This window comes from Acanthopagrus latus, chromosome 7, assembly GCF_904848185.1.
Source record: "Acanthopagrus latus isolate v.2019 chromosome 7, fAcaLat1.1, whole genome shotgun sequence".
NCBI lineage: Eukaryota > Metazoa > Chordata > Actinopteri > Spariformes > Sparidae > Acanthopagrus > Acanthopagrus latus.
This window is the reverse complement of record NC_051045.1, coordinates 5,772,569-5,796,553: the sequence shown is the minus strand read 5'-3', so window position 1 is coordinate 5,796,553 and position 23,985 is coordinate 5,772,569. Positions and strand designations below refer to the sequence as shown.

General features: G+C 42.5%; 2 protein-coding genes across 4 annotated transcripts in view; one reads left to right on the top strand and one right to left on the bottom strand.

Moving 5' to 3' along the window:
• Positions 1 to 2,631, top strand: part of LOC119022344 (tubulin alpha-1B chain) — a 52,088-nt gene extending 49,457 nt beyond the window's left edge. The window contains exons 1-4 of one of the 3 annotated variants that reach the window (XM_037103116.1): positions 7 to 149; positions 1,008 to 1,230; positions 1,324 to 1,472; positions 1,579 to 2,582. In XM_037103116.1, coding sequence (XP_036959011.1) covers positions 147 to 149; positions 1,008 to 1,230; positions 1,324 to 1,472; positions 1,579 to 2,556 — 1,353 coding nt within the window. In that variant the 5' untranslated portion in view covers positions 7 to 146 and the 3' untranslated portion in view covers positions 2,557 to 2,582. Of the gene's footprint in view, positions 1 to 6; positions 150 to 1,007; positions 1,231 to 1,323; positions 1,473 to 1,578 lie in introns of those variants that run through there. The other 2 variants (XM_037103118.1, XM_037103113.1) reach the window with 2 other exon arrangements.
• A 581-nt stretch (positions 2,632 to 3,212) lies between these two features.
• On the bottom strand, positions 3,213 to 23,583 carry jph2 (junctophilin 2). The gene is made up of 6 exons (XM_037103084.1): positions 22,303 to 23,583; positions 18,021 to 18,834; positions 8,732 to 8,850; positions 5,987 to 6,909; positions 5,181 to 5,281; positions 3,213 to 5,085 (listed from the first exon to the last, which is right to left on the bottom strand). The coding sequence occupies exons 1-5, from the start codon at positions 22,679 to 22,681 to the stop codon at positions 5,201 to 5,203; spliced, it is 2,316 nt and encodes a 771-aa protein (XP_036958979.1). The 5' UTR covers positions 22,682 to 23,583; the 3' UTR covers positions 3,213 to 5,085; positions 5,181 to 5,200.
• Positions 23,584 to 23,985: the final 402 nt, after the last annotated feature.

The following is a 23,985-nucleotide window of genomic DNA, read 5'->3' as shown; positions in this document are numbered from 1 at the left end:
GGTTCGACGGTATAAAACGCCCCGCCCGCCATTACCTCTGTAGTTACTTCTTACAAAGGACTCATTACGGCCGGACAGTAAGAAATAACGTAATCTCTTCCACTTCGTTAACCTTGACCACAAACTTCTTGACAGCTTCAGGAAACATGGTGAGTATAAAAATATGTTTTCTTAAGTCATTATGTGTTGATTTTTAGGACATTTTCAAATTTATAAAATGGGTCAGCAAGTGGCAGCCCAGCCTAACTACTAAAAGAAGCAGCACCCACTGTCCACAATTTAGTTTTTAATGGAAGTAAAATGTCAAGATTGAGGTTGGCGAAACTTCGTCTGAAATGGTCGTTTTGACTGCACTTTTGGTGACTAGTGTGTAGCTCGACAGGGCTCAGCCCAGAAATTGTTCATTGTGCAAAAGCTCAGTCAGGCTGACAGTTCCTGGTTTATCCTGTTGTTGGAGGCCAATGTGCTCACAGCCAGAAACATTCCTGTTTTAACCGCCTGTTCCAAGAGGCCTAGCCTTTATGCCACTGCAACCACAGTCTTTTCAAACAAAACCTTTTCACTGACCTGTTTGTTGTTTTATGCGGTATATTGTCGAGGTCTGCTCCCTTTTTAGATTAAACTCTTAACTACAGGTATTTGTTCTGTTGCACCACAGAACTTTGATAGGGATTTTCTTGTTTTCATCACACTTTTTTCTTTAAGCACATGAATCTGAATAATCAGCCTCTTTGTGATATATTGCTTTCAGTATGGTGTTCAGTTCACAGGTTAACTGACTGTGTAACATGTCATTAGGTGACAGCGTTAGTCATGATGATCTGCCGTCTGGTTCTATACAAAAGAGCCTTTTTCCTCGTCAGATCTCTCACCAGCTGTAGAGAAGTTCTCAACATGTGATGAGTAGCCTTCAGTGTCTGATTAGTTACAATTTATCCTAGAACTACTTCAGACATCCTTTATAGACAGTCCAGCCCATTTATCTTATTTCTTATCTCCCCCCACAGCGTGAGTGTATTTCAGTGCACGTTGGTCAGGCCGGTGTCCAGATTGGCAATGCCTGCTGGGAGCTTTACTGCCTGGAACATGGGATCCAGCCGGACGGACGGATGCCCAGTGATAAGACCAGAGGAGGAGGAGATGATTCCTTCAACACCTTCTTCAGTGAGACTGGAGCTGGAAAGCACGTCCCCAGAGCTGTTTTTGTGGACCTGGAGCCCACTGTCATCGGTAAGTGTGACTCCTAAATGAGCGCTGATTTAGGCAATATTTGATAATTGTAAACCAATCTGTTGCAATATCTGTTTTTGTCTCCTTTTATAGATGAGGTGCGCACTGGTACCTACCGCCAGCTGTTCCACCCCGAGCAGCTGATCACTGGCAAGGAGGATGCTGCCAACAACTACGCCCGCGGACACTACACCATCGGCAAAGAGGTCATCGACCTGGTGCTGGACAGGATCCGCAAACTGGTGGGTAAAATCAGAGCCGAAGTTAAATGCAAATTTGACTCCGGAATATTGAATAAAATGACATAACTCTATCTCATATGTGATCATTGTCCCTCTCTGTCCTCAGGCTGACCAGTGCACTGGCCTTCAGGGCTTCCTGGTGTTCCACAGCTTCGGAGGTGGCACCGGCTCTGGTTTCACCTCCCTGCTGATGGAGCGTCTGTCTGTCGACTACGGCAAGAAGTCCAAGCTGGAGTTCTCCATCTACCCAGCTCCCCAGGTGTCCACTGCTGTGGTGGAGCCCTACAACGCCATCCTCACCACCCACACCACCCTGGAGCACTCTGACTGTGCTTTCATGGTAGATAACGAGGCCATCTACGATATCTGCCGCAGGAACCTCGATATCGAGCGTCCCAGTTACACCAATTTGAACAGGCTGATCAGTCAGATTGTGTCCTCCATCACTGCCTCCCTTCGTTTTGACGGTGCCCTCAATGTTGATCTGACAGAGTTCCAGACCAACTTGGTGCCATATCCCCGTATCCACTTCCCTCTTGCCACCTATGCCCCTGTCATCTCTGCTGAGAAGGCTTACCATGAGCAGCTAACCGTGTCAGAAATCACAAATGCATGCTTCGAGCCCGCCAATCAGATGGTGAAATGTGACCCTCGCCACGGCAAGTACATGGCTTGCTGCCTCTTGTATCGTGGTGATGTGGTGCCCAAAGATGTGAATGCAGCCATTGCCACCATCAAAACCAAGCGCTCCATCCAGTTTGTGGACTGGTGCCCCACTGGTTTCAAGGTTGGCATCAACTACCAGCCACCCACTGTAGTTCCTGGTGGAGACCTGGCCAAGGTCCAGAGGGCTGTATGCATGCTGAGCAACACCACTGCTATTGCAGAGGCCTGGGCTCGGCTCGACCACAAGTTTGATCTGATGTACGCCAAGCGTGCGTTCGTCCACTGGTATGTGGGTGAGGGTATGGAGGAGGGAGAGTTCTCTGAGGCCAGAGAGGACATGGCAGCTCTGGAGAAGGATTATGAGGAGGTTGGAGCTGACAGTCTGGGAGACGAAGATGACGAAGGAGAAGAATATTAAACCGGTATGCATTCCCTTGTATTGAACTCTGATCTGTGCCTTCTTTTAATGTAAAGAATAAAATCTGTGAGTTCACTATTTATTCTCTTTTAATACACTCATCCCACGAAGCAACAGTGCTTTAGAGGGGAATTGACAACGGAGTGGTGCATTTTATCCAGTTTCTTCGAAATCTGCTTTCATGCTGCAGTTTCGTCACTTGGGGGCAGTGCTGTTCAACGAATGTTTCAGCTCCACATTATTGTGAAAGTACATTGGCTTGTAGTTTTAAAAAATACTTTTACACTTTCAGATGTTTTTCAGTGTACCATTTGCAGATCTCACATTGACTTATTTTAGGTGTGTTTTACATGAGCGCTGCAGGAGGAGAACAGAGGCCTAACCCTGGTTTGGTTTAAAATTAGGGTGTGGTATTCACTTTGGCCCAAGGGACGGATGGGGGGCAGGGTGTCTCTTGCTGGCAGACAGGTGGCGTTTAAAAATACTTAGGTCTTCTGCTGCTAGTCTGGATTTCTTCTGGATAAAGAATGGTATTGTATGAAAATCATAGGATAAATTTAGGAATTTAAACGCAACACAAAATTAGAAGAAATATAATCTGGGGAAGGAGGTGAAGATGCAGACAGACAGGCTTTAACCAAAACATTAAACACACATGTTGTAAAAGTTTTTATTTTAATTTCAGCATTGTTCATTTTCACCAGGTTTGGCTACACAAATGCTCTTAACTCAAATTCAGCAATGTTAATTTGATCTCAGTAAATGCACTAAAACAGACAAAACAATATGGCTCCTACATGACACTACATGAATACTGTTTATTGCACATAGCTTTGAGTCCATCTGCCAATTTGTTTGTTAGTAAGGATAAACTATCCACCCAAAATGTACTTTAAATATACAGTTTTATTTTGTAGATTTTCTGTTTTGGCATGAAAATGATGCACAAGCAGTGCACTGTGTTTAAAACAATTTCAGCTAAAGTCCTCCTCTGGAAAAACTCTATTGATGGATAAAACAGCAGGGAAGAGATATCAAATGGCACATCTGGAGAGTGCTCTTCTCAATGTAAGACCTGGAGTTAAGAATCATTCTGCTTTTCTCCATCTCACAATCACAAGGTATTCTGACTCCTTTGGGAGATAAATAAATTTAGGTTTGCATTTTCCCTCTGACAAAAATCCTGCGACAGAATATTTTGAATTCTGAAAAAGATGTGCACTTCAAAACGGTACAAAAACACAGACACATACACACAAAGTGCCCTCATGCATACAAAAGTTGAACTTGCATTTGGCTCTGAGACACAACAGGCCATTAATATAATGCAGTGGAAGAGTGTGGACGGTTTTTATCGACGTTGAAAATATAGGTGAATCCATGAACCCTACACAGGCAAACACATCATCCAAACCCACTTCCTGATGCTAATATTGTATTAATATAAATGTGTAGCATGAGCAACCTTATTACAACATACAGTGATTGTTTTACACAAGAAAAATCCCAGCCTTCATTTTCTGATTACTTATCCTATCGCAAAACATACACAACTCTCATTTAAAACCACCTGGGTGGTAAACAGCATTGAGGAGGAACATACAGTACGGACACAATAGCAGTGACACTCATAAGCTTCCTATTTTCTTTCTCTATTTGGTTTATCAGCTCCCAAACCAAAGCAGCAGAATGACAACAAATGCATATAAATCCCAGTGAAAATAGAAAATTTCACAGTGTAGTACACCACAGTCTCAGATACAGATTTTGCAGGATGTAATTAGCCGAAATGTAACTCGCAACTGAGTCTGAGGAGCAACAAGATGAGAACAATAACTTGCCTTTACAGTGTTTTGATACGACACATTTCATAGTTCTACTTAATCAATCTTTTTCAGCTTTCTAACCACTTTGCAGATAATTAAAGCAATGATTTTAACAGTTACCACGCTAATCTTTCACACGTCTGCTGCAGTTGTGTCTCAACAATCAAGTTTTTAAGTGGAGAGAATATTCAGTCTGGATGTGTTATTTATTTATTTTTTTGTAACATTCCTTCAGCCGGCGATTACATATGACAAGCAAACATATCTTGTGACAAAACATAATCAAATACTGAGTTTGTCCAATCTGCCTGACCCGGCGCTGTGACAGCCAGCCACTGTTGGGTTAAAAAGCCCTTTTGTAAAATGTCGACACGCCCGTGACACACTGTGAGACTTCTACAGTGCCTCCCCGCTTCTCCAGTACTGAGAACATACTCTACCATCCAGCCCCGACTTCATCACACAAACACCATCGTATTCAGATGCACTGAATCCTTTCAGTCGTTCAATGTCCTTCAGTTTGTCAAACCTCTGGAAAGAGAGGAGCTTCACAGAGCCTCACACAGTCACACCAACAAAAACCTTAAAGAGGAGCTGCGGCTGTCTGCATGAGGCTTCTTTTTCTCCTCAGCGGTCGGTGTGGTTGATCTCCGGTCCGAACTGAGGAGGAGGCAGCCCATCTCTCTCCAACACTGCTGGTGACCTGCAGCATAGATTTGTTTTTCTTTTTTTTAGTGGGCCTCTTTCACTCACCTACAAAAAGAGGAGTGTTTAGTGAATTTGTATATATTTTACTACCTGAGGAGGTGGACAGTGTCTCATGACAAAATGTGTACGAAGAGAATGGCCAGGCCGATGTTGAGCAGGATAACCATGCAGATCATGATGGTGTTTGGGCCCTAGAAAGACAGGAACACATGAGAGATGAGGTCATATCTTGAATGTGAAGAATTAAAATCACTATCACACTTTTTTGATTTACAACTCTCACGTCTTTCCATCACTTAGTATAATGGCCAGGAGCGAGGGGAAACAGGTCGCCAGGCTCCGTCAAGAGATTCAAAGGAAATCTGTTTTCTGGCACCTCAAAAGCTCCCTAATTAACTTGTTTCATCTTCTCTGTGAGCTGTAGAGGTGCTGGGAGACTCTTGGTTTGAAAACAAATCAGCATATTTCCCAATATGTCAGTTTATTACTTTGATATGATTTAAAACCAAATGTCGGCATGGGGGTAAGAAGATAATAACTGATTTCTTATTATTAACGGGTGAATGTATCCTTAAATACATACACGCTGGACAATACTGTATGAAAAGAGAGCCCTGTAAAATGGACAGACCACATGTTGTCCATGTCATGTCAAGAACTTTTTGCTACAAACCATCACATCTCAAATTCAGGGGATCGACAGTGTCAGTAGGATTCTTCCTCTTTGGACCACGACCACGTCTGAAAATTTCGTGGCAATCTAGTAAACAGTTGTTAAGATATTCTAATCTGGACAAAAGTGGTGGACTGACTGACAGACTGACACCCTATAGATACGCTGCTAACATGCCTATAAATAATCAAATGTGAGTCAGAGTGTATATTTACTGTCTTACCTCCAGCTCCAAAGACTCCACAGTCACCTCGCTGCTTGAGTTCGACACCACAGACTTCAGTCTGACGTCTGCTTTGGAGTCCACCTTCAGGGCTGGTTTGGCGATGATAGCTTTGGCTTCCACTTGCTTTGGAGCTGTTTTAGGTTCACGACTGGGCGCAGGTTTTGGGGACGGGGCTGGGCTGGGTTGCCGTTTCGGTAATGGCTTTGTCGTCTCTGCTTTGCTGGAAGGCCTGCTCACCTCCCTGGACTCCACTTTGTTCTCAGAGACTGACGGCACTCGCTCGTGGACTGATGGAGCTCTTTCAGTTTTGACCTCTGCGGGTTTAGGCTCGGGGGTGACAGCTTTGGCGGACACTTTGGAGGCAGGGCGTGGTGCTTCTTCTTCATCTGGAGCGATGAGGCTATTTCTTACAGGGGCAGCAGGAGCGACGTCTGGAGTTTTAACCTCAGAGTCAAACTTCTGCAGGGGCTTGATCTCCAGGTCAGAGCCCTGCTCGATCTTGTTGCTCTGACGACTGGGGGTGCGGGAGGGGCCACGGCTGCTGGGGGCCCCTCCGCCCTCAGGTGCAGCCGAGGTGGGAGCAGAAACAGAGGCTGAAGGGGTAGTGGGGCGACTATTGGGCTTGCTGTTGGGTTTACTGCCACCCTTACTACCACCACCTTTACTGGTTTTGTCGTCGTTCCAGCTTCCTGGACTGAGGAGTTTGGGGTCTTCCTTGCTGATGATGCCTGGGCTGGGGGAGGGGGTGCGGCCTGGGGATGAGCCAGGCATGAGGCTGTCCAGTTCATTCATGAGAGGGCTCTCCGGTGGGGTGGGCAGGGGCTCCTCCTCCGCCAGCAGCGGCTCGTGCAGTACAATGTCTGTGTTCTCACTGCCTTCCACAGCCTCCTGTAACACTCTCTTCTTCAGATACTCAGGACCTGTGTGAGACCAGTTCAACCAGGAGATTAGTCTTTACAGATTCAATATATTAAAAGCAACGATAAGCGTTGATCTCTGGCTTTATCAATGCCATTATCATGTAAAAAGTATTATCGAGGTTCCAAAGTTGTCACTGAGCTCTCTTTTCTCTCTCTCCCCTGCAGGACAAATTATATTAAATTACATTAAGAAATAACTACAAGACTTAATTTAAGAAACTCTCTTTTTATCCCCTGCTATCCTTCAACCAGATTAACCACCTTTGACTAAACACCAGGAAACAGCTACAGGGGGAGAGACTTTGGATCTTTTAAGACAACTTAATTATGCTTCCAGAGGCTGTTACAGGTAGCAACAATTAATAATAACTCTCAACATCAGCGCATGTGTTAATTCAGAAATGGATTGTTTTTCAAAGAGCTTATATCAGAGCTCCTACAAGGTAAGTTCACCCTAGAATTAAAATTCAGTCGTTATCCACTCACCCTTGTGCTGATGGAAAGTTTCATAGTCCACAAAACATTTCTGGAGCTTCACAGCGAGGCAGCGTAGCAGCATTCTCAAAATGTTTTGTGGACGATGAAATTTCCCCCAACTTTCCATCGGCATGAGGGTGAATATATAATGACTGAATCTTTATTTGTGTGTGAACTTGACCTTTAATATGACAGGTTAAAACTGCTAAATGACTATTTGTTTTAAGCATGAACTACTAAAATTGGCTTTTTCCAGCTGCGGATGAATACGCTATAGGTGCTCGGTGAACATTTACAGCAGCAGGACTGTGTACTGGATCCACTCAGCATAAACTAAATTGTTTGTTTTCATGGTTATAAAGGAATATGTGCCCACAGTAGAGAGGAATATGAAAAATCAGGCTGTGGTTACACAGATGGCACTTTTTAGTGGTATCAGTTCACTGTTGGGTTCGATCATTCCCTGTCATTTATTGAAAATTAATAAAATAAATGCATAATATCACCAGACTTATCCTTAAAATTGTGCGGTTTAAGGGCTGTTTTCCTGGTACAAACGTAACTGATGGTCACGCTGACACTGTGTGTCTGTGTTGTTGTCTCCTTGGTGAGAGATCTTTCATGGAAGAATGCAAAGCGGGACTCAGCCAGGCCTTGTCCATTTGTAGTATTAGTCAGAGACAATTTCGGGCAGCCGCTCAGAAAGCTGGATGACTCTCTGTTTGTGTCTGATTGCTTTAAGGCCTCTGCTGAAAGTCAGAAAAAAGCAAGCAGCTCCCAGATGACTGTCCTGCTTTCCTGTGAATGTAAGTGTGTGTTGCCAGACTGATGAAACTGATACGACCCCTTCGACCCAATAAGATGTTCCTTTTTTAGACATTCAAATGCGTCTACCCTTGTGGGGAGCCTCAGCCAAGGATCCACTGGCTCATGCTGGAGGTATGCACAGGGACACATTATAAACTAGATGAGTGGTGAGCCGTTATCAGTTTATATTTGCCTTCTCCTTTGAAAAATGTTGCGCAGTAAATAAGAAGCTGCTGTTAATATCATACAATCTCAGCTGAAACAAAAAGGTAGATTTGTGTGTCATGTTTGTATTGATGCCACAAATATAAAGAGGATTTGTCTGCAGTGTGCATTTATGTCATTTGAGTGCGATGGTAAAAATTAAATATACAAGAGAAATAATTTGTGACATCCAATTTCAGGTGAAAATAGCTGCTTGAATAAATCTGTGCTTTGAGACTTTGAGTCTTTGTTCCTGCACTGTATTGTCTTATTTCACAGAGGTAACAATGTGATCCATTTTGCAGTATTCCTCTTGGATGACTGGTCCACTGACCTGGCTGGTAGAAGGTAGGGGAGAGCTCCTTGGCCACCAGTCTGGCGATGCTGGACTCACTGTTGGAGGCCTGAGCAGCCTGTTCAGCTGCCTCTGCCTTGACCTTCGAATGGATCGTCCTGCACGGGACAGATGCAGCACAGTTCAAACATGGTACTACAACAATCATCCAGATGTTTTGTTTCGCTGTTGCTGTTTTGAGCACGAGTCATAATCTGAAAGTCATTTCCCAGAATTTGGTCTTGCCAAGAGTTTTGATCAGAAGATAGATACAACTCTTGTCTCCACATGTCTGTTTAATACAGTAGGCTAAACCACAGCAGCAGCTGGTTAGCTTGGTTTAGCATAATGACTGGAAACAGGGGGGAACAGCTTGGTTTGGCTCTGGCCAAGGGTAAAAAAAAACTGGTCGTTAGCAACTCCTGAGGTCACTTATTAACTTTTGTTTGTTTAACCTGTATAAAAAGACATTAAAACCAGAAAAAGACACTATTAAATTGATTTAATGTGAAAATAATCTTAAGATGAACAAATAATAAAATAATTATTCGCAGCTGTAGCAGATGATGGCTTAAAACGGTTTAATGCTGACCAAAAATGCCGACAGCACTGGGACTGTTTATAGTATTCAATCATGTTGAAACGAGGGCCAGAGGTGGGACACTGCCGGTCATATGGCTCATTAGTATTATTAGCTATCGAGAGAGGAGTGATGTCCCTTTCTGCTGCCGGCTGGGACAGAAATAAATTATGCTTTTATCGATTCCACCAAGACAATGAGTTATTGCTGGCAAGTCACCGACGGCTCCATCACAACACATTTAATGTGACAGGTAGACGGAGAGGACACCCGACCAACAACAATTATGATTGATTTGACTTCATTGTCAGAATCTTAAAACACAACACAACATTGAAAGGTGAACAGAATTGAAGATATATTCCCCAGAATATTTCAATACTGCTGCTCTGCAAAGACCTCATTGAATTCAGAAGGTGTAGGATTTTATTTTTTGTTAAATAAAGAAAATGAACAATCGAGTATTTCTTCTCTTGATCTCTGCAACACAATACAAACATGTCTTTGACGCAACATTAACGCTGTTATTTCTTCAACCTCAACGTTTGTTCATTTTCTTTTTGACGATTTAAACTAAAATCTTTGCCGTATCTTACAAAAATATCTCTCAACTGAACACATAAAACATTTAACCCCCTCGATAAACAATACTGCAACATATATCACATCAGACATTATAAATTCTTCCACAAAGAAGCAGCGAAGCTTACGAAGAAACCAAACTTTGATTTAACAGTTCAACAGTCTGTTCATTCTAACTCTAAATCCTCTGTTTAAAGGGACACTATGTAGTTTTGGAGCAGAAAGTCAAACTCAGAATTTACAATGGATTGCATTTCTATATTCTATTCTTTCCTGTCTACTGACCGCTGAAAGCACTTCACAACACTCGTCACATTCACACACTGATGGCGGATGCCGTGCAGTCTGCTCATCAGGAGCAATTTGGGGTCAGTTTCCTGCCCAAGGATACTTCGACAGACTGGGGGAACCTGGGAACCGGACCAGCAACCCTCTGAGCAACCCTCTGATTACTGGACGACCCGCTCTACCTACAGCTACAGCCGCCTCAACAATATTAATGAGGTTAAGTTAGAAAGGTGGCAGGGTCCACCGAAAGTAAACAAAGCAAAAAGGTATGAAATGGCGTTTGTTTGTCTATTCAGTTTATTCAGTCATGAAAATAGAGAGAGATCGTAAATTTAGTTTGTTTAGGCATAAAAAAATCAGTCAATGATTAAAATGTTCTCGGAACTACACAGCGCACCATTTAATAATATGATATTCTTCAAATTAAACTTGAGAGGGATCAGATGTTTTAGTAGCTGCTAGAGACGTCATTATTTTATATATATGCAGTTGGAAAACTTGACTCTAGTGTTTGACAAAAGCTCTTTTGGCAGATACTGTCAGTAGCAGCTTCACCAGTCACCAAGTTTGAAGCTGAACAGAGAGAAAGAAGCACCCTGCACCAACCATCTGGGGACGTAAGTACAGACCGAATCACTGTGAAGTCTTTTCCAGGCAGACGACTGGCAGCTGGAACTGACTGTGCAGAAGTTCTTATAAACAAACTTTGTAACAGTTTTTTTTTCTTTTATAGCTTATTAAAATGAAATTACCGTGAATAAAACAAAAATGGTTGAGCAATCTTTCACAATACAAACAGTAACAATATTTACATAACTCATCTGCTCAGTGAGGCTTTGAGCTAAATGCTAACATCATGCTGATATTTAGCAGATGTAATGATACTATTATCAGCACAAAACAGTGTGTGAGAATGTGAGTTTTGCATGCGTTTAGTAGTGAAACAAATCACTGGATGGATCACAGCGCTAGATGCAAAAAGTCAGAGGATCCATCCTCTGGACAATGTAAATATCTGAACTATGTTGTTGTGCAAAAGTGGAAATGTTCACCTGACTGAGAACATTTCACCTGCTGTTGGAAACTCAGAGGATCACCAAAGTCAGCTGGCTTCATCTACTGGAGGCCTATAAACAAACTGCATGGCCTCGTATCAAATATCTGCTGGAATAATTCAGTCTGGACTGACAACAACAAAGCCACCACCGCTCGCGCGACTGAAAACCAGCGTCTGAGTGCGAAGAGTTCAAGGCTGCTGCTATTAACTGTGAGAATTACTGATTGTGATTACTCTGTGGATACTTCACATACTGTAACTTTACACTGAGCTGAAAATAGCTGCCTGCTCCACTTGAAGACTCGGTGGGGAAGGTGCTTCCCACTGGAACAATTAGAGACTCCTGAGGTTCCCTGTTAGAGATGGATGAGCTCCACCTGTCCACACACAATCAGCACCTCCTGTTCCAGGAATCCCTTCAGCCTGTTCTCACAAATCCCACACGTTTATAATGACACTGAAATCACTCATTACAAGGTAGAGTCATATTCACATTTTCCGAGGCATGCTGAAACTAAATCATACCACACGAACACGACACAACAAAAACAACACACACAGTCTGATAAAAGGAACGCGTTTGGGAATACAACTTTGAATTTCTTAATTTTCTAATTTCCATTTATGAAGTAGCCGTCAATGCATCCACTTTGAAAAGTACTTAAAACATTTAATAAAACTATTAAAATATATAGAGAGTGTGAAAATGAATATAAATAGAGTGTGACCGATTTTTAAAGTAGGTGAAGATGGTCCAGATTGGTCCACAAGTGCAAAAAGTTTGACCTAGATTGATCAAGCTTGCAGTAGATACCGATATTGCAATGTACAAAATAATGTCTGTCTGTGATGTGTTCAGGCACAATATCAAGTGTAGGTCATCCTCATTTTGGCAGCACTCTATCGCTTTACCTACAAACAGGCCTGAACTGTAAAACTGAACTTCGGGTTCTGTTGGGTATCCCAAATAAAACTTATGTCAAAAGCTCATGAGACAAATAACAACAAGTACTGCAGAGAGTGTCGAGCTAAAGCAGAATCAGCACCAACACTAAAAAGAAGGCAGGTGGAAGATGGCTCGATGCAGCCAAGTGACTTCAGTAGCTGCTACAACCCACAGTGTGTCCGTGCCAACACTACTGTTAGTACCAGTAAAGTGCTGAAACATCAGACTTGAGAGGCGATACCATCACATGTCCTTTAGTGTGCAGAAACAGCTCACTCCTACATTGCACTGCAAAGAAAAAACAGCTTTGTTCCTAAATAAGAAGTAAAGTTATTGAAATGCAGTATGATGCATGAGTAAATATCACAAGTCACAATATCACCACTGGGAAGTAAAGAGCAGCTTAACATGGAGTTTCCCTAATGCCACCTTATATTTATAGAGAACCAGCAATGTAATAATATATCCTCCACTGTCGTTATAGCTGCTAAAATTAGCTAGCAGTATGGTAGGTGGCAGAGCTAATATGGGGACTGTTGTGACTGATCAGACGCACCTGACCTCGGACTGAACACTGATCAGCTGTTGAGTGTTTGTGAACATCTGAGTGACTTTTCAACCCTCGGCCCTGCTGCATCCCTCAGCCACTGTATTAACTGTTATTCCAGCTTAAAAAAACAACCACATAAATTAAAAAAACAAAACAAATCAAGAATCAATGAATTACATGAGAAAATCATATGTGGTATTCGTGGTTTTGGGGCTACCTAAAGGTAATCTTGCAGTGAGGAGATACACGCTCACAACATTGACATTTCACCAACTTTTAAGCTGAAATGCCAAAATTGTTGGCAGACAGTTGCTTATTTACACACACAAAGGACAGAGGGCCACATTAGCATTCATTTGGAGTCCGTCCACAGGCCACACGGTCAAAAATGAACACGTTTTCTGTCCTCTGTGGTACAGAGCAGGTGTTGTACGGTGGGTTTTCAGACATTTTTCATCCCAAACAGCTGCCTGCTGGAGCCAAAGGGAAACTGCAGCATCATTTCATGTGAATTCTTCCCTACAAGCTAATCCTTTTCCGTTTTCACCCAAACATGTGATCCACTGTCAGTGTTGGTTATACGTTCTTAAGTTGTCAGCAGTGAAGCAGATGATTTGGTCAATGTAATTGTTCATGCATTAATGTGCATAATTTGAATTCCTTTATATACCAATGAATGGAGTGAAGCACAAAGAAAGTTTCCTAGTACATGTACTTCAAAATTAAACTGACATACTTAAGTAAATGTACCTAGTTACTTTCCAGCACCTCTGGCAGAGGAAATGGAGGTGATCTCTCTCTCAGATTTCTTTTTCAAGCCCTCACCAACAATAGAACAAAAGGACATTTGCCAGAACGGCCCTTTAAGTTGACTAACTGTGTTGGTTTTCCAGTGCTTCTCTGCAACCAAACATGACATTTGACACTGTGACCTAAATACCCCCCTATGCTTTTAGGGGCGCCTTCAGGAGATGCTTGTTGTACTCTGAGGAGCGAAGAGACGTCAGCTGTAGGAACAACCTGCCGTCAACACTCAAAGCTAAGAGATCAAAGAGTAATCTGCACATTAAATCTTAATTTAGAGCTCAGCACATGTAAAAGCTTTTCTTCAGATAGGTCCTGCTGCCCTGCTGTTTTATAACATTTGTTTTTTTGTCATGCTGCAGTTGCCCCGGAGGCTGCTGATGGCAAGAGATACTCTGTCAGTCTGGCATGTGCCACTGGATCTTTGTGGAGGGTCCTATTCAACAGTGTTGCAGTGTGTGTGTGAGAGTGTGTGTGTGTGTGAGATGGAGGGCGTGTGAAAGAGTGATTTAGTTTCTATTAAAAGACGACTAAATGTTGCAGGGTATAATTGAATCACTTTGCCAAAATACACAGACATTAAGGACTAATTGCAACCTCATTATTGCAACATTGCTAAGAGGTCTCATCTACAGAGATCTCATCAGTTTCTCCCATTACTCATCAGCTAATTTTTCCTCTGCCACATTATTTCTCGTTCAAAATAAGTAACTCATAAAAAAACAGGGTGTGAATGGTCCCGATCTGTGGTCAGGGCTGACCTGTGTTTACAAATGTTACGCCCCGCTGATCGCTCACCAACACAAAATGCTCGTATCAGCAGTACAGTATGTAATCCAAGCTGCACAACTAAAGCTAGGTGTGGTACATATACACGCTAACCCTTTATACCCAAGCACTTGCTTATGAGCTGTGTCATATTTATATCCATGGAACCATTTGACACCACTGCTGACGCTGGTTGGACCGAGATCTGTGATCTCTAACTGTTGCTGGTGAGCAGCCGAGCTAAAAGCTAAAGCGCACAGTGTAAAGAAACAGAGAAAAGCAGCAGGCAGAGTGCTAATTTCAGACAGAGATTTGTCCAAACTGGACAGGTGTTTGATTCACTAAAACTGGACAAAGGTGAGCAAGCCTGAAATAAGTGCGCAGACAAAAACAAAAGAGCCGCTCAGATTCACCATCAGGAAACAGTGCATGTCTGTGACTAGGCAGGAAAGATGGTGTTTGGAGGCGGAGGGGGAGGGGGGATAATCAGCTGTTGCATTCCCCTGTGATTGTGATACAGCAAGAGTGTGCCTGTCCATATTTAGTCAGGGCTCCTCTGTGACCACAGGGCCCCTGTGTGTGTGCGTCATTTACACCCTGTCCTGCAACACAGGTCCTCCTTCAGCACGGCCCACGCAACCGAACAATGTCCACAGAGTGTCTGAATGCCACTGGACGTTAGCTAACTGGACTTGAAGGGGCCAGGTCTGGCCGTCCCATGCAGCGCACTGGTTGTACATGTATTTTTAACAGTCGACCTCACTGCCAAAGGATCACAGAGTGATGAAACCACTGCCAGGAACAGACGTGTCATGTCTCCACTGTTTATATAATAACCGATTTTAATGCAACGTTCAGGACCACACAAGGCGGACTGTTAGCAACACAATGAAGCAAAAATGTCCTGCATTTAAAATCCTAATTTAAATTACAGAATTACTATCAACAAAATGTACTTTTTGTGCAGAAAATGCCCACTGTGACTGATACACTACTAAAAATAAGTTTTACTTGTTAATACTGATGGATCTACTGCTGAAGCTGGTCACGGTGGAGATAGTTCAAACTATTTCAAATACAGCTTGGTAGTTTAATCCAGTGGTTGCCAACCAAAGGTTAAGGCTCCCCTAAAGGGTCACAAGATATATATGAGTGGTTCTGAGATACCATTCAAGTTTATTGCCAGTTTACAGTGATATTCAATTGTGTCCTCAGGCAACTCTGCTCAACAAGTTTATGCACAAAAACTGATTAATGGGAAAGGAAAGAAGAAGAAACAGAGTTCAGAGACATACATTTCTTTTTACTTTAATGTCTCTACATTATGGATGATCTAACAGGGATTTAAATGAAACCATGTGACAGGTTTGAAGGTAAAATGTCTCTTTTGTTGAGGTGCTAACAATTCAATGACAACAAGGAGCTTTTTCATAAGTTGCAACGAGCCATAGAGACTGAGAGTGAGTGATTTAATACATACAAATGTTCTGTATTTTCCAACCTCTATGACCGATGTCTGCAGTATTACACAAAAAACTTCTGAACAGATTTTCATAAAACTTGGATGTAAGATTGGTCTCAGCCCAGAATAGACGTGTTTCAAATAGTGTGAGGGAAGGCGTCGACATTTCCATTATTTTCTCAGGGAATGATGAGTGGAGCTTGATGAAAAAGTTCAGATGTATTAAGGTGGCTGGTGTCTGTGAGTCAGTACAAAAGGGGACTGTCGGGCCTTGGCTGAGGTATGCAGTCTGCTGAGTGCTATACTAGTTTTGTTAACATAGTTTTAAAAACAGTATGAGCATGACACTCTCATGTCTGTAAGATTTAGATCTGGCTAGCAGATTTGAAGGCAAGTGAATGAAAGCAATCAACTATTTTTATTAATATCTTTCTTTATTGAATAGCTGTTTGCAGGATACATAGCAACTGTCGGCTTTGTATTTGTGGTTTTTTAGGATTAAAAACTGATATATAGAGATGCTGAAACATACTAACTTTGCATTAGTGCCGTACCACCAGACTACAGAGCAGCTTCTTTTCTCAGGCTGCCTCAATTCGTCTTCTGCTACAAAAAATATTACTGAATTAATTATTTAGTTAGAATCTCCTTGTAGTACATTTAAGTTAGTTAGTCACATTCCACTATTGGTCTTCCAGTAGTTTGTAGTTTGACAAGAACCTGGTGAAGATACAGTATATATGAGGTCATGTTTGGCTTGTAAAGGCCACCACGGTGTTTCTGAAAGCAGTCCTACAGAAAGTGTTTGCTTCCATTCTCAGCTCCGTCCAGACGCCCGTGGATTTGCTGTAGGTGAGCCTAAAGCACTGATACAATGAACACGGCCCATAACTCTTATATACTGCTTATCCTCCGAGTACAATATTTAGATTTCAATCTGCAGGGACAGGGGTCTGCAGTCTATCAGTGCTGTAAACACTGGGCTTACTTCAGGTGCTGAAGATGACTGTGGACAAAAACACCACCGCCTTGTAAGGTCACAGACAAGCTGATGGTAGACGTGTGCTCGCATGATCAAGAAAATATGTTTCACTACAGTATGGTGACCTGATTTAATATGAACTGATTTCAGTGTACTAGTATTCACTACATTTTACAATCAGGTAGTCATGGTGATTATTCACGATCAGCTCTCCGACAGGTCAGACTGATACATGCTCATGGAACTGGTCTGTCATGAAGTTAAAGGATCAGTTTGACATTATATCATTTGTGAGCTCTTGAGGGGCTGGCAGACAAATAGGCTAGCTGTAACCTCCTGTTTCCAGTCTTTATGCTAGGCTAAACTAAGCTATGCTAACTGTCTCCTTGCCGTAGCTTCATAAAAGCTAAAACACATAAAAATAAATCTTTTCCGTTGTGCAGAAACAGAAATACTAAAATACAAATGATGAAACTCTCGAAGTCTAGTGAACTGAGACAGGATTGTTGTGGTGGCCCGATTCCTCTGAACACTCAGGACGTGTTGAGTTAATAATGTGACTGTCAGACTACGAACTAAGAATTATCAAGAAAATTTCGGGTAAAGTTTGTCTCATTTTTAAGACATATACCAAGAAATTAACCAAATATTGTGCTGGAATGCTTGTTGTATTTGTGTTTTCAACTATTTACACTTGCATCCTCTCTCTGCTACAACCTAAGCTAACCGATGACTACTGAACCGGCTCTAAAAAGCATTTTTCTGACATCTCTACAGCCGCTAAGAACACAGGAGGAAGATGAAATCAGCTATTTGAACCGTCACAGTTGGATTTTGGGACATCATCGCTGCTTTTAAAGTTGGTCCAGTCTTCGTTGATGAAAGGTCCGATAGAGCACACTGCCAGTTCAGACAGAAGTTTAAGGTAACAGTGTTAACAGTGTTAGCAACATTCAAGTCCTGACAACTTGTATTACATTCATTACGGAGAGCCATGATAGGCTTGATGTGCTCTTCAGAGTGTGATATTAAATCCTGTGGTTCCACTTAACGGTCACTTCAGCCTGTGCACTCGTTATTTCTTATATGACATACTATTAAACAAACCTAATTACTCTTTGGTTTTGTTTCCCATTATGAGAATTATTGTGAGCAGCATTCAGAATCAGTGAAGGGAGTTTGTGACTCTGAATTGTTGCATTCATCCTCTTCCCTTTGAGTAACCTTAGAAACAACAAGGAGAATCATCCCTCCACTCATCTGTCCTTACCTGGAAGCAGCGATCTCCGCCTTCTGCTTGGCGATGGCTGCTGCCCTCTGAGCGCCCTCCACCGCCCGCTCCACCTTGTGCTTGATCTTGGTTCCCTTCAGCTGGATCACTCTCTTCTTCATGGCCTTCACCAGCATGTTGTTCATGTACTTGCCCTCCTCCTTCCCTCCCTCGGCGAAGGTGGTGCAGCCGTAGCCGTGTCTCTGGTTGTTCAGCCACTCGCCCTCGTACTTCAGCCCGCTGGACCTTTCACTTATTCCATATCCCGAGCGCTTGTCGTTCTTCCATTCGCCCATGTAGACCTCTGTGGTGGTGGCGTCAATGTCGGCCTCCACTGGGGGGAAATCCTCGGCCCCAGCCAGGCTTTCGTCCATGCTGATGGTGGAGTTGGTGTCGCTGGCGTTGGAGCTGAGAGCTGATTCCGTCCTCAGGAAGCTGATCTTGCTCTTCTGGCTGGACAGAGAGCTACTTGATTCTGACTTCTTCAGCTTACCCAGCAGGGATCCCCGGCGGAACAGGCCCTTCTTCTTGGGTTTGACAGCTTCTGGGTCGACCTGGAGAGTGAGGGCGAAGCCTCCACGGGATGGTCCAAGCTGGGTAGGCGTCGCAACGGGTGTCTCCTCACCTGAGGCGTTAGTGGTGGTGATGATGGGGATGTCTTGCTGCAGTATGGTGCCATTGCTGTGTTCGCTGCGTAGGGAGGTCAGGGAGGTACGAAGAGGGGAGCGGACGACTGCTGCCATGCCATAAGGAACGCTCTGACGGACTCCGTACCCGTGCCGCATCCCACCAGTGAACTGACCTTGGAAAGTACCTGGAAACATCAGAAAACACAATGCATTAAATGCATCCCAGGCCAAAGTTCTAACATTCATTTGGCAGCCCATCCTCATCAGAAACTCAATCACATAGGTCAACGATGAAAGTAGCGTAATGCAACATATATGTTTACACTTCTTGTTAGATGGAGAACTCTAGTGGCTGTGGTAATTATTACAACTGCAAAGGAGGAAGTGAGGAGAAGTTACGTAATAGTGACAAGTCTGAAGTTTAGAGGTCAGAGATAACTTTCACTCAGGAGAACACCATACAGGTCCAGTGTGAAGCCACGAGTCAACGGTGAGAACATCTAACTAAATAACATAGTGGACTGAAGTAACGTAACATAGACACATTTGAAAACTCAAGTTAAGGAAGCAAACAGCAATGAGTTGCTGGCAATCGACCCACAGTGTTCAGTCTTTTTCAAACGAAGATGGTAAAAGAAGTAAAGCATCACCAGGAGGTAAAAATGTCCAATACTTTGGTTTATGAGCGAATACCTGCCAAATGAATGACATCCACAGTAGCATCACCTGGACTTTATGTTTCCTGCTAATTAGCTAGCTAGGATTTTGTGGCATCTAGGGGTGAGGTTGCAGATTTCAACTAATTGAACACGCCTCGTCTCACACTTCCCTGTGGTGGTCGCTGAAAACTTGAAGAATGTGAAAGACCCTCTTTAGAGTCAGTGTTAGGTTTGTCCCTTCTGAGCTACTGTAGAAACATACATCTGTAGATATAGAAGACTTGTGCTAATGGTAAGGTTATTAAAGAAAACGTTATCATGGACATTATATTCCATTTCTGCCTAAAGATCTCCTTCGATCCTATATACTGGGCCTTTAAACAAGGATTGCTAAAGCTATGCAGCAAAAATAGTTCACTCCATATAAAACTACAGACACTTTAAATTCTACTCAGAATGTCATGGATATCTTCATCGTGCAAAGACTCATTCATTAATGTCCTCACTGACAAGTCATCTATAGGTCTGGTCTCATGCTAAAATTGACATGAGCGTGGATTATAGTGACAGCTAGGCCTCAGCCCGTGAGGACAGGAGGGCATGGGGCTGTTGGGCTATTATTACATCCTGACATCTGGTGCTATCACATCCACCCCCCCCAACAACTTCCACCAGACTGGGCTTAGAGCTGATGAGTCAGCTGTTAAGGAGGGAAACCACAGCTATTGTACAAGCAGAGATCACCACAATCGATTTTAATTGTCTAACATATTTAGCTTCCCTTTACAGAGTGAAACGGATGAAGCACTAGAGGCCCCCAGAGAGTATCTAAGGAGTAAAAACTTGTTTGTGAGATAACCAACTCTCGCTTTGAGTGTAGCCTTTTTTCCTGTAACTGAGCACTCTCACGTGTCAGTATACCGACTTTTACTTAAGTTAAGGATCGGAATAGTTCCTCTGTTAATGACGATGTGGTTCAACAAAACGGAAAGATTCCTGTCGGGTTTGATTTCCATCAAGCTGTGAGCTGTGAGCTCTTGACTGACAGCAGCAGGGTGATAGTTTCTTCTGGAGACGGCTCTGTTTCTGTTCGTCTGTGATTTGTCTCCACGTCGCCTGCAATGAACTTGGTGCAACAGACTATGTAGCACATTCATCTTGAGGGATGTTGGTTATTACTGTTGCATGATTTAAATAGCCACACTACAGTGTCATCCAGGGATGGAAAGTAACTTTTTAATTAAGCACAATTTGAGGATCATCTTTTCTTCTGCATTTCCATTTTACACTACTTTTTTACTGCACTATATTTATCTAATAGACTTATTTATTAGTTACAAATGAAATATAATATGCATTTATATAAACCAACGGCATAAAAAGATTAAATCATCTTAATCTCAATCAGATACAACAAACACATAAATGTTATTACATCAGTAATCATTTCCAGAAGTGTCCATTCTGCATAACGAGTAGCCTCTGTTTACTTTGGATGCATATTTTGCTCATAATACCTTTAGATGTAAGTATGAGATTAAAAATGCTGAACTTTTACTCGAGTATTTTTACATTTTGGTAGGCTCATGACAACTTTTGCTGAAGTAAAAAAATGTTAGTACTTAGTAGTAGTAGTAGGAATCACAGGACCTTAATGCAGAGCTCCAGTGTTGGAGGACAAGTTTATGCTTTACTTGAGTATTTTTCCATTTCATGCCATTTGATGCTTTCTCTCACTACATTTGTCTGACAGGTGGAATTACTTCAAAGATTAGGATTTTACATAAAACATGAAAACTTAATCGCCCAACAGTGTTTAAAGATTTAAAACCGCCTCCACCTTAATAACCACTTGCAATCTGCAACTTAACTAGTAACTTAAGTTATGAAATACATGTAGCGATGTGGACGTAAAAAGCAGAATAAAATGGAAATACTCATGTAAAGTACCTCAATATTTTACTTGAGCATAGCGTTTGACTTATGTACTTTCACTTCAGTTACATGTTGAAACTTTTACTCCTAACAGAATATTTTTACTCTGAAGTATCACTACTTGTACATAGTAAAGAACCTCTGCTACCACTGGTGAAATCACAGGAGGTTAGTGCAGAGATCCACTTTATTTACTAGAATACTGTATTTAAAGAACAATTAAACTTGGAGATTTAAATATTATGCTACTTGATACATCTACTCCATTTTATTTCAGAGGGAATCAACTATGTTACAACTTATATTTGTAACAGAGTATTTTTACAATGTGAGGTTGAAAACTTCCTCCGACGCTGCTTTCTCTTAACTACAACAGGGACAATAACAGGAACTTAAAGGGTAATTCCAACAATTTTACACATTCACAGGTTTTGATGAGTACTACTGTGTACGTGGGGGAAAAAAAGTAGTACAAATCTGTCTGTGGCTCCAGAGGAAGCAGCATGTAATCCGATAAATTGCCTCCAGTGACGTCACTCAGAGGCTGAGTTGCATTTTGGGTAATGTAGGCAGCATGTTTTGAAAGGGAAGATGAATCTGAGGAATTAAAAAAAAAGGTGACGTCTCTGGGTTTTCCGCATCGATTTCCAAAATGAGTCCAACAGTGTTATAGGAGTGCGACGACACCAGTGGACTGGGGGCCTACATTACCCACAATGCAACTGAGACACTGATTGACACCTGTGGAGGCAGTTTATCAGATTACAGGCAGCTTTTTCTGGAGCCACAAAATAATGTATACTACTTTTTTCACGCCTGCAGTACTCACAAAGACCTGAAAACACATTGGCAAAAACAATGTCAAAGCTGCCCTTTAATGCAGAGAACCAGTAATGGAATGTAACAAAGTATATTTAGTACTCGATTACTGCATTTAAAGAAGAAATGTAAGGTACTTGTACTTTACTTGGCCGGTGTTGCTTCTTTAACTCAAGTAAAACACCTCAATAATTTCTGTTTTCACTCTACAACAAATTAAAAACTCTCAGTTCTTCTCACCTCCATCCGCATATGTTTCTGTCCCGTACCCGTCCTGGAGCCCATTATTCCACGTCCCTTCATACTTTGCTCCACTGCCGGCACTGATCCGGACTCCGTATCTGCCTTTGAAGCCATGAGTCCATTCCCCTTTGTAAATCCAGTGTCCTTTGGTCTCTAGTCCCAGACCGTGACGCTTCCCCTGCGACCAGTACCCCTCGTAGGTGTTTCCGCTGGGCCAGGTGTAGACCCCCACCACCTCGAAACCGTAGTTCCAGGATCCGGAGAACTCGCCCTGGCCCTTGGGTCCGGTGCAGATGCCATGGCCGTGGGCTTTGCCTCCCTCCCAGCCGCCGCAGTAAGCTCCGCCGTCGTCAAACTCGAAGCGACCTCCACTCATGCCTCACCGCAGCCCAAATTACGCACCGAACAGAAAGCAGAGCACTTTTAGTCTGTTACCTGGCTAAAGATAAAACCTCCGTCAGCCTCGCTTCACCTTCACCTGACATCAAAACCGGTTGGAGATATCCTCGGTGCCGAACTTGTGGGGGTTTCTTCTTCTGGAGTTGGTTTGGGGGCTTCTGAGCGTGTCCATGAAGCTCCGGCGCGCACTTCACACTTTACGCAAACTTAATTTCACTCCAGTGTCTTCTTCTTCTTCTTTTTCTTCTTCCTCGTCTTCCTTTTCTTCTTCTTGGTTTCGCCGGTATCGATCTACAGAATTTCCTCGAATGTTTGTGCTGTTACAACATTTTGATTAGATTAATGCCTGTTAATTAATCGAATTATATCTGAATGTGTGTCTTGATAAGCCAGGGATCTTACATGGCTTTTTCCAGGTGGCCACAGAGAAAAGCCCCTTTTCCCCCCTGTCCCTGCCACCCAGCTATCTCCTGACGGTCGCTGCTGTTGGAAATATTTCAGCAGACCTAACAAGGCGACCAATCCACACACACACACCCTTCCAAAAATACAACCCAATCCTTACTCTTGCTGCCTGCCTGCCTGCAAGGAGCCATGCCAGAGTCTTGCCACCTTGGGACTGAAGAACATGCAACTTTTTCCCCCTCCTGTTCACCCTGAACACATGATTATTCTCTAATAGGCTGCTGAGCTTGATGGAAGAGATAACTCAAATCTCTATGTCATGTCATTGTTTGGCCTGAATGGTCTCATAGATCAAGAACATTGGCACCAGCATCATATTTCTGGGATTTACCATCAGAAAATTACAGCCTGCTGTCTGAAGCTGAGGCTGTAATAACTGTATTTGATATTTTGCCCCTAAACTAACACAAATTAGGCCACAGACCCGCATTTGATGAGATTCTATCCCATGTTCCTGATAAAATGTGAGCTTAAAGAAGTTTTGTAATAATAATAATAATGATAATAATAATAATAATAATAATAATAATAATAACTTTATTTATACAGTACCAAGAACAGACATCACAAAGTGCTTCACAAAAGAAAAACAAAATAGCAAGAGGCAAAACCAAAAATTAAAAGGGCAAAAAGAAAAGCAGATTTAAACAGCTGGCTCTGGTGTAACTCAGTGATGAAATGTAACTGAGTACATTTACTCAGTTACTTTCCTTGAGTTAAATTTCGAGGCGCTTGTATTTCCATTCACAGCTACTTCATTTATTCTACTCCACATTCTTATGGATGCAGATATTGTCCTGTTCACTCCGCTACAGT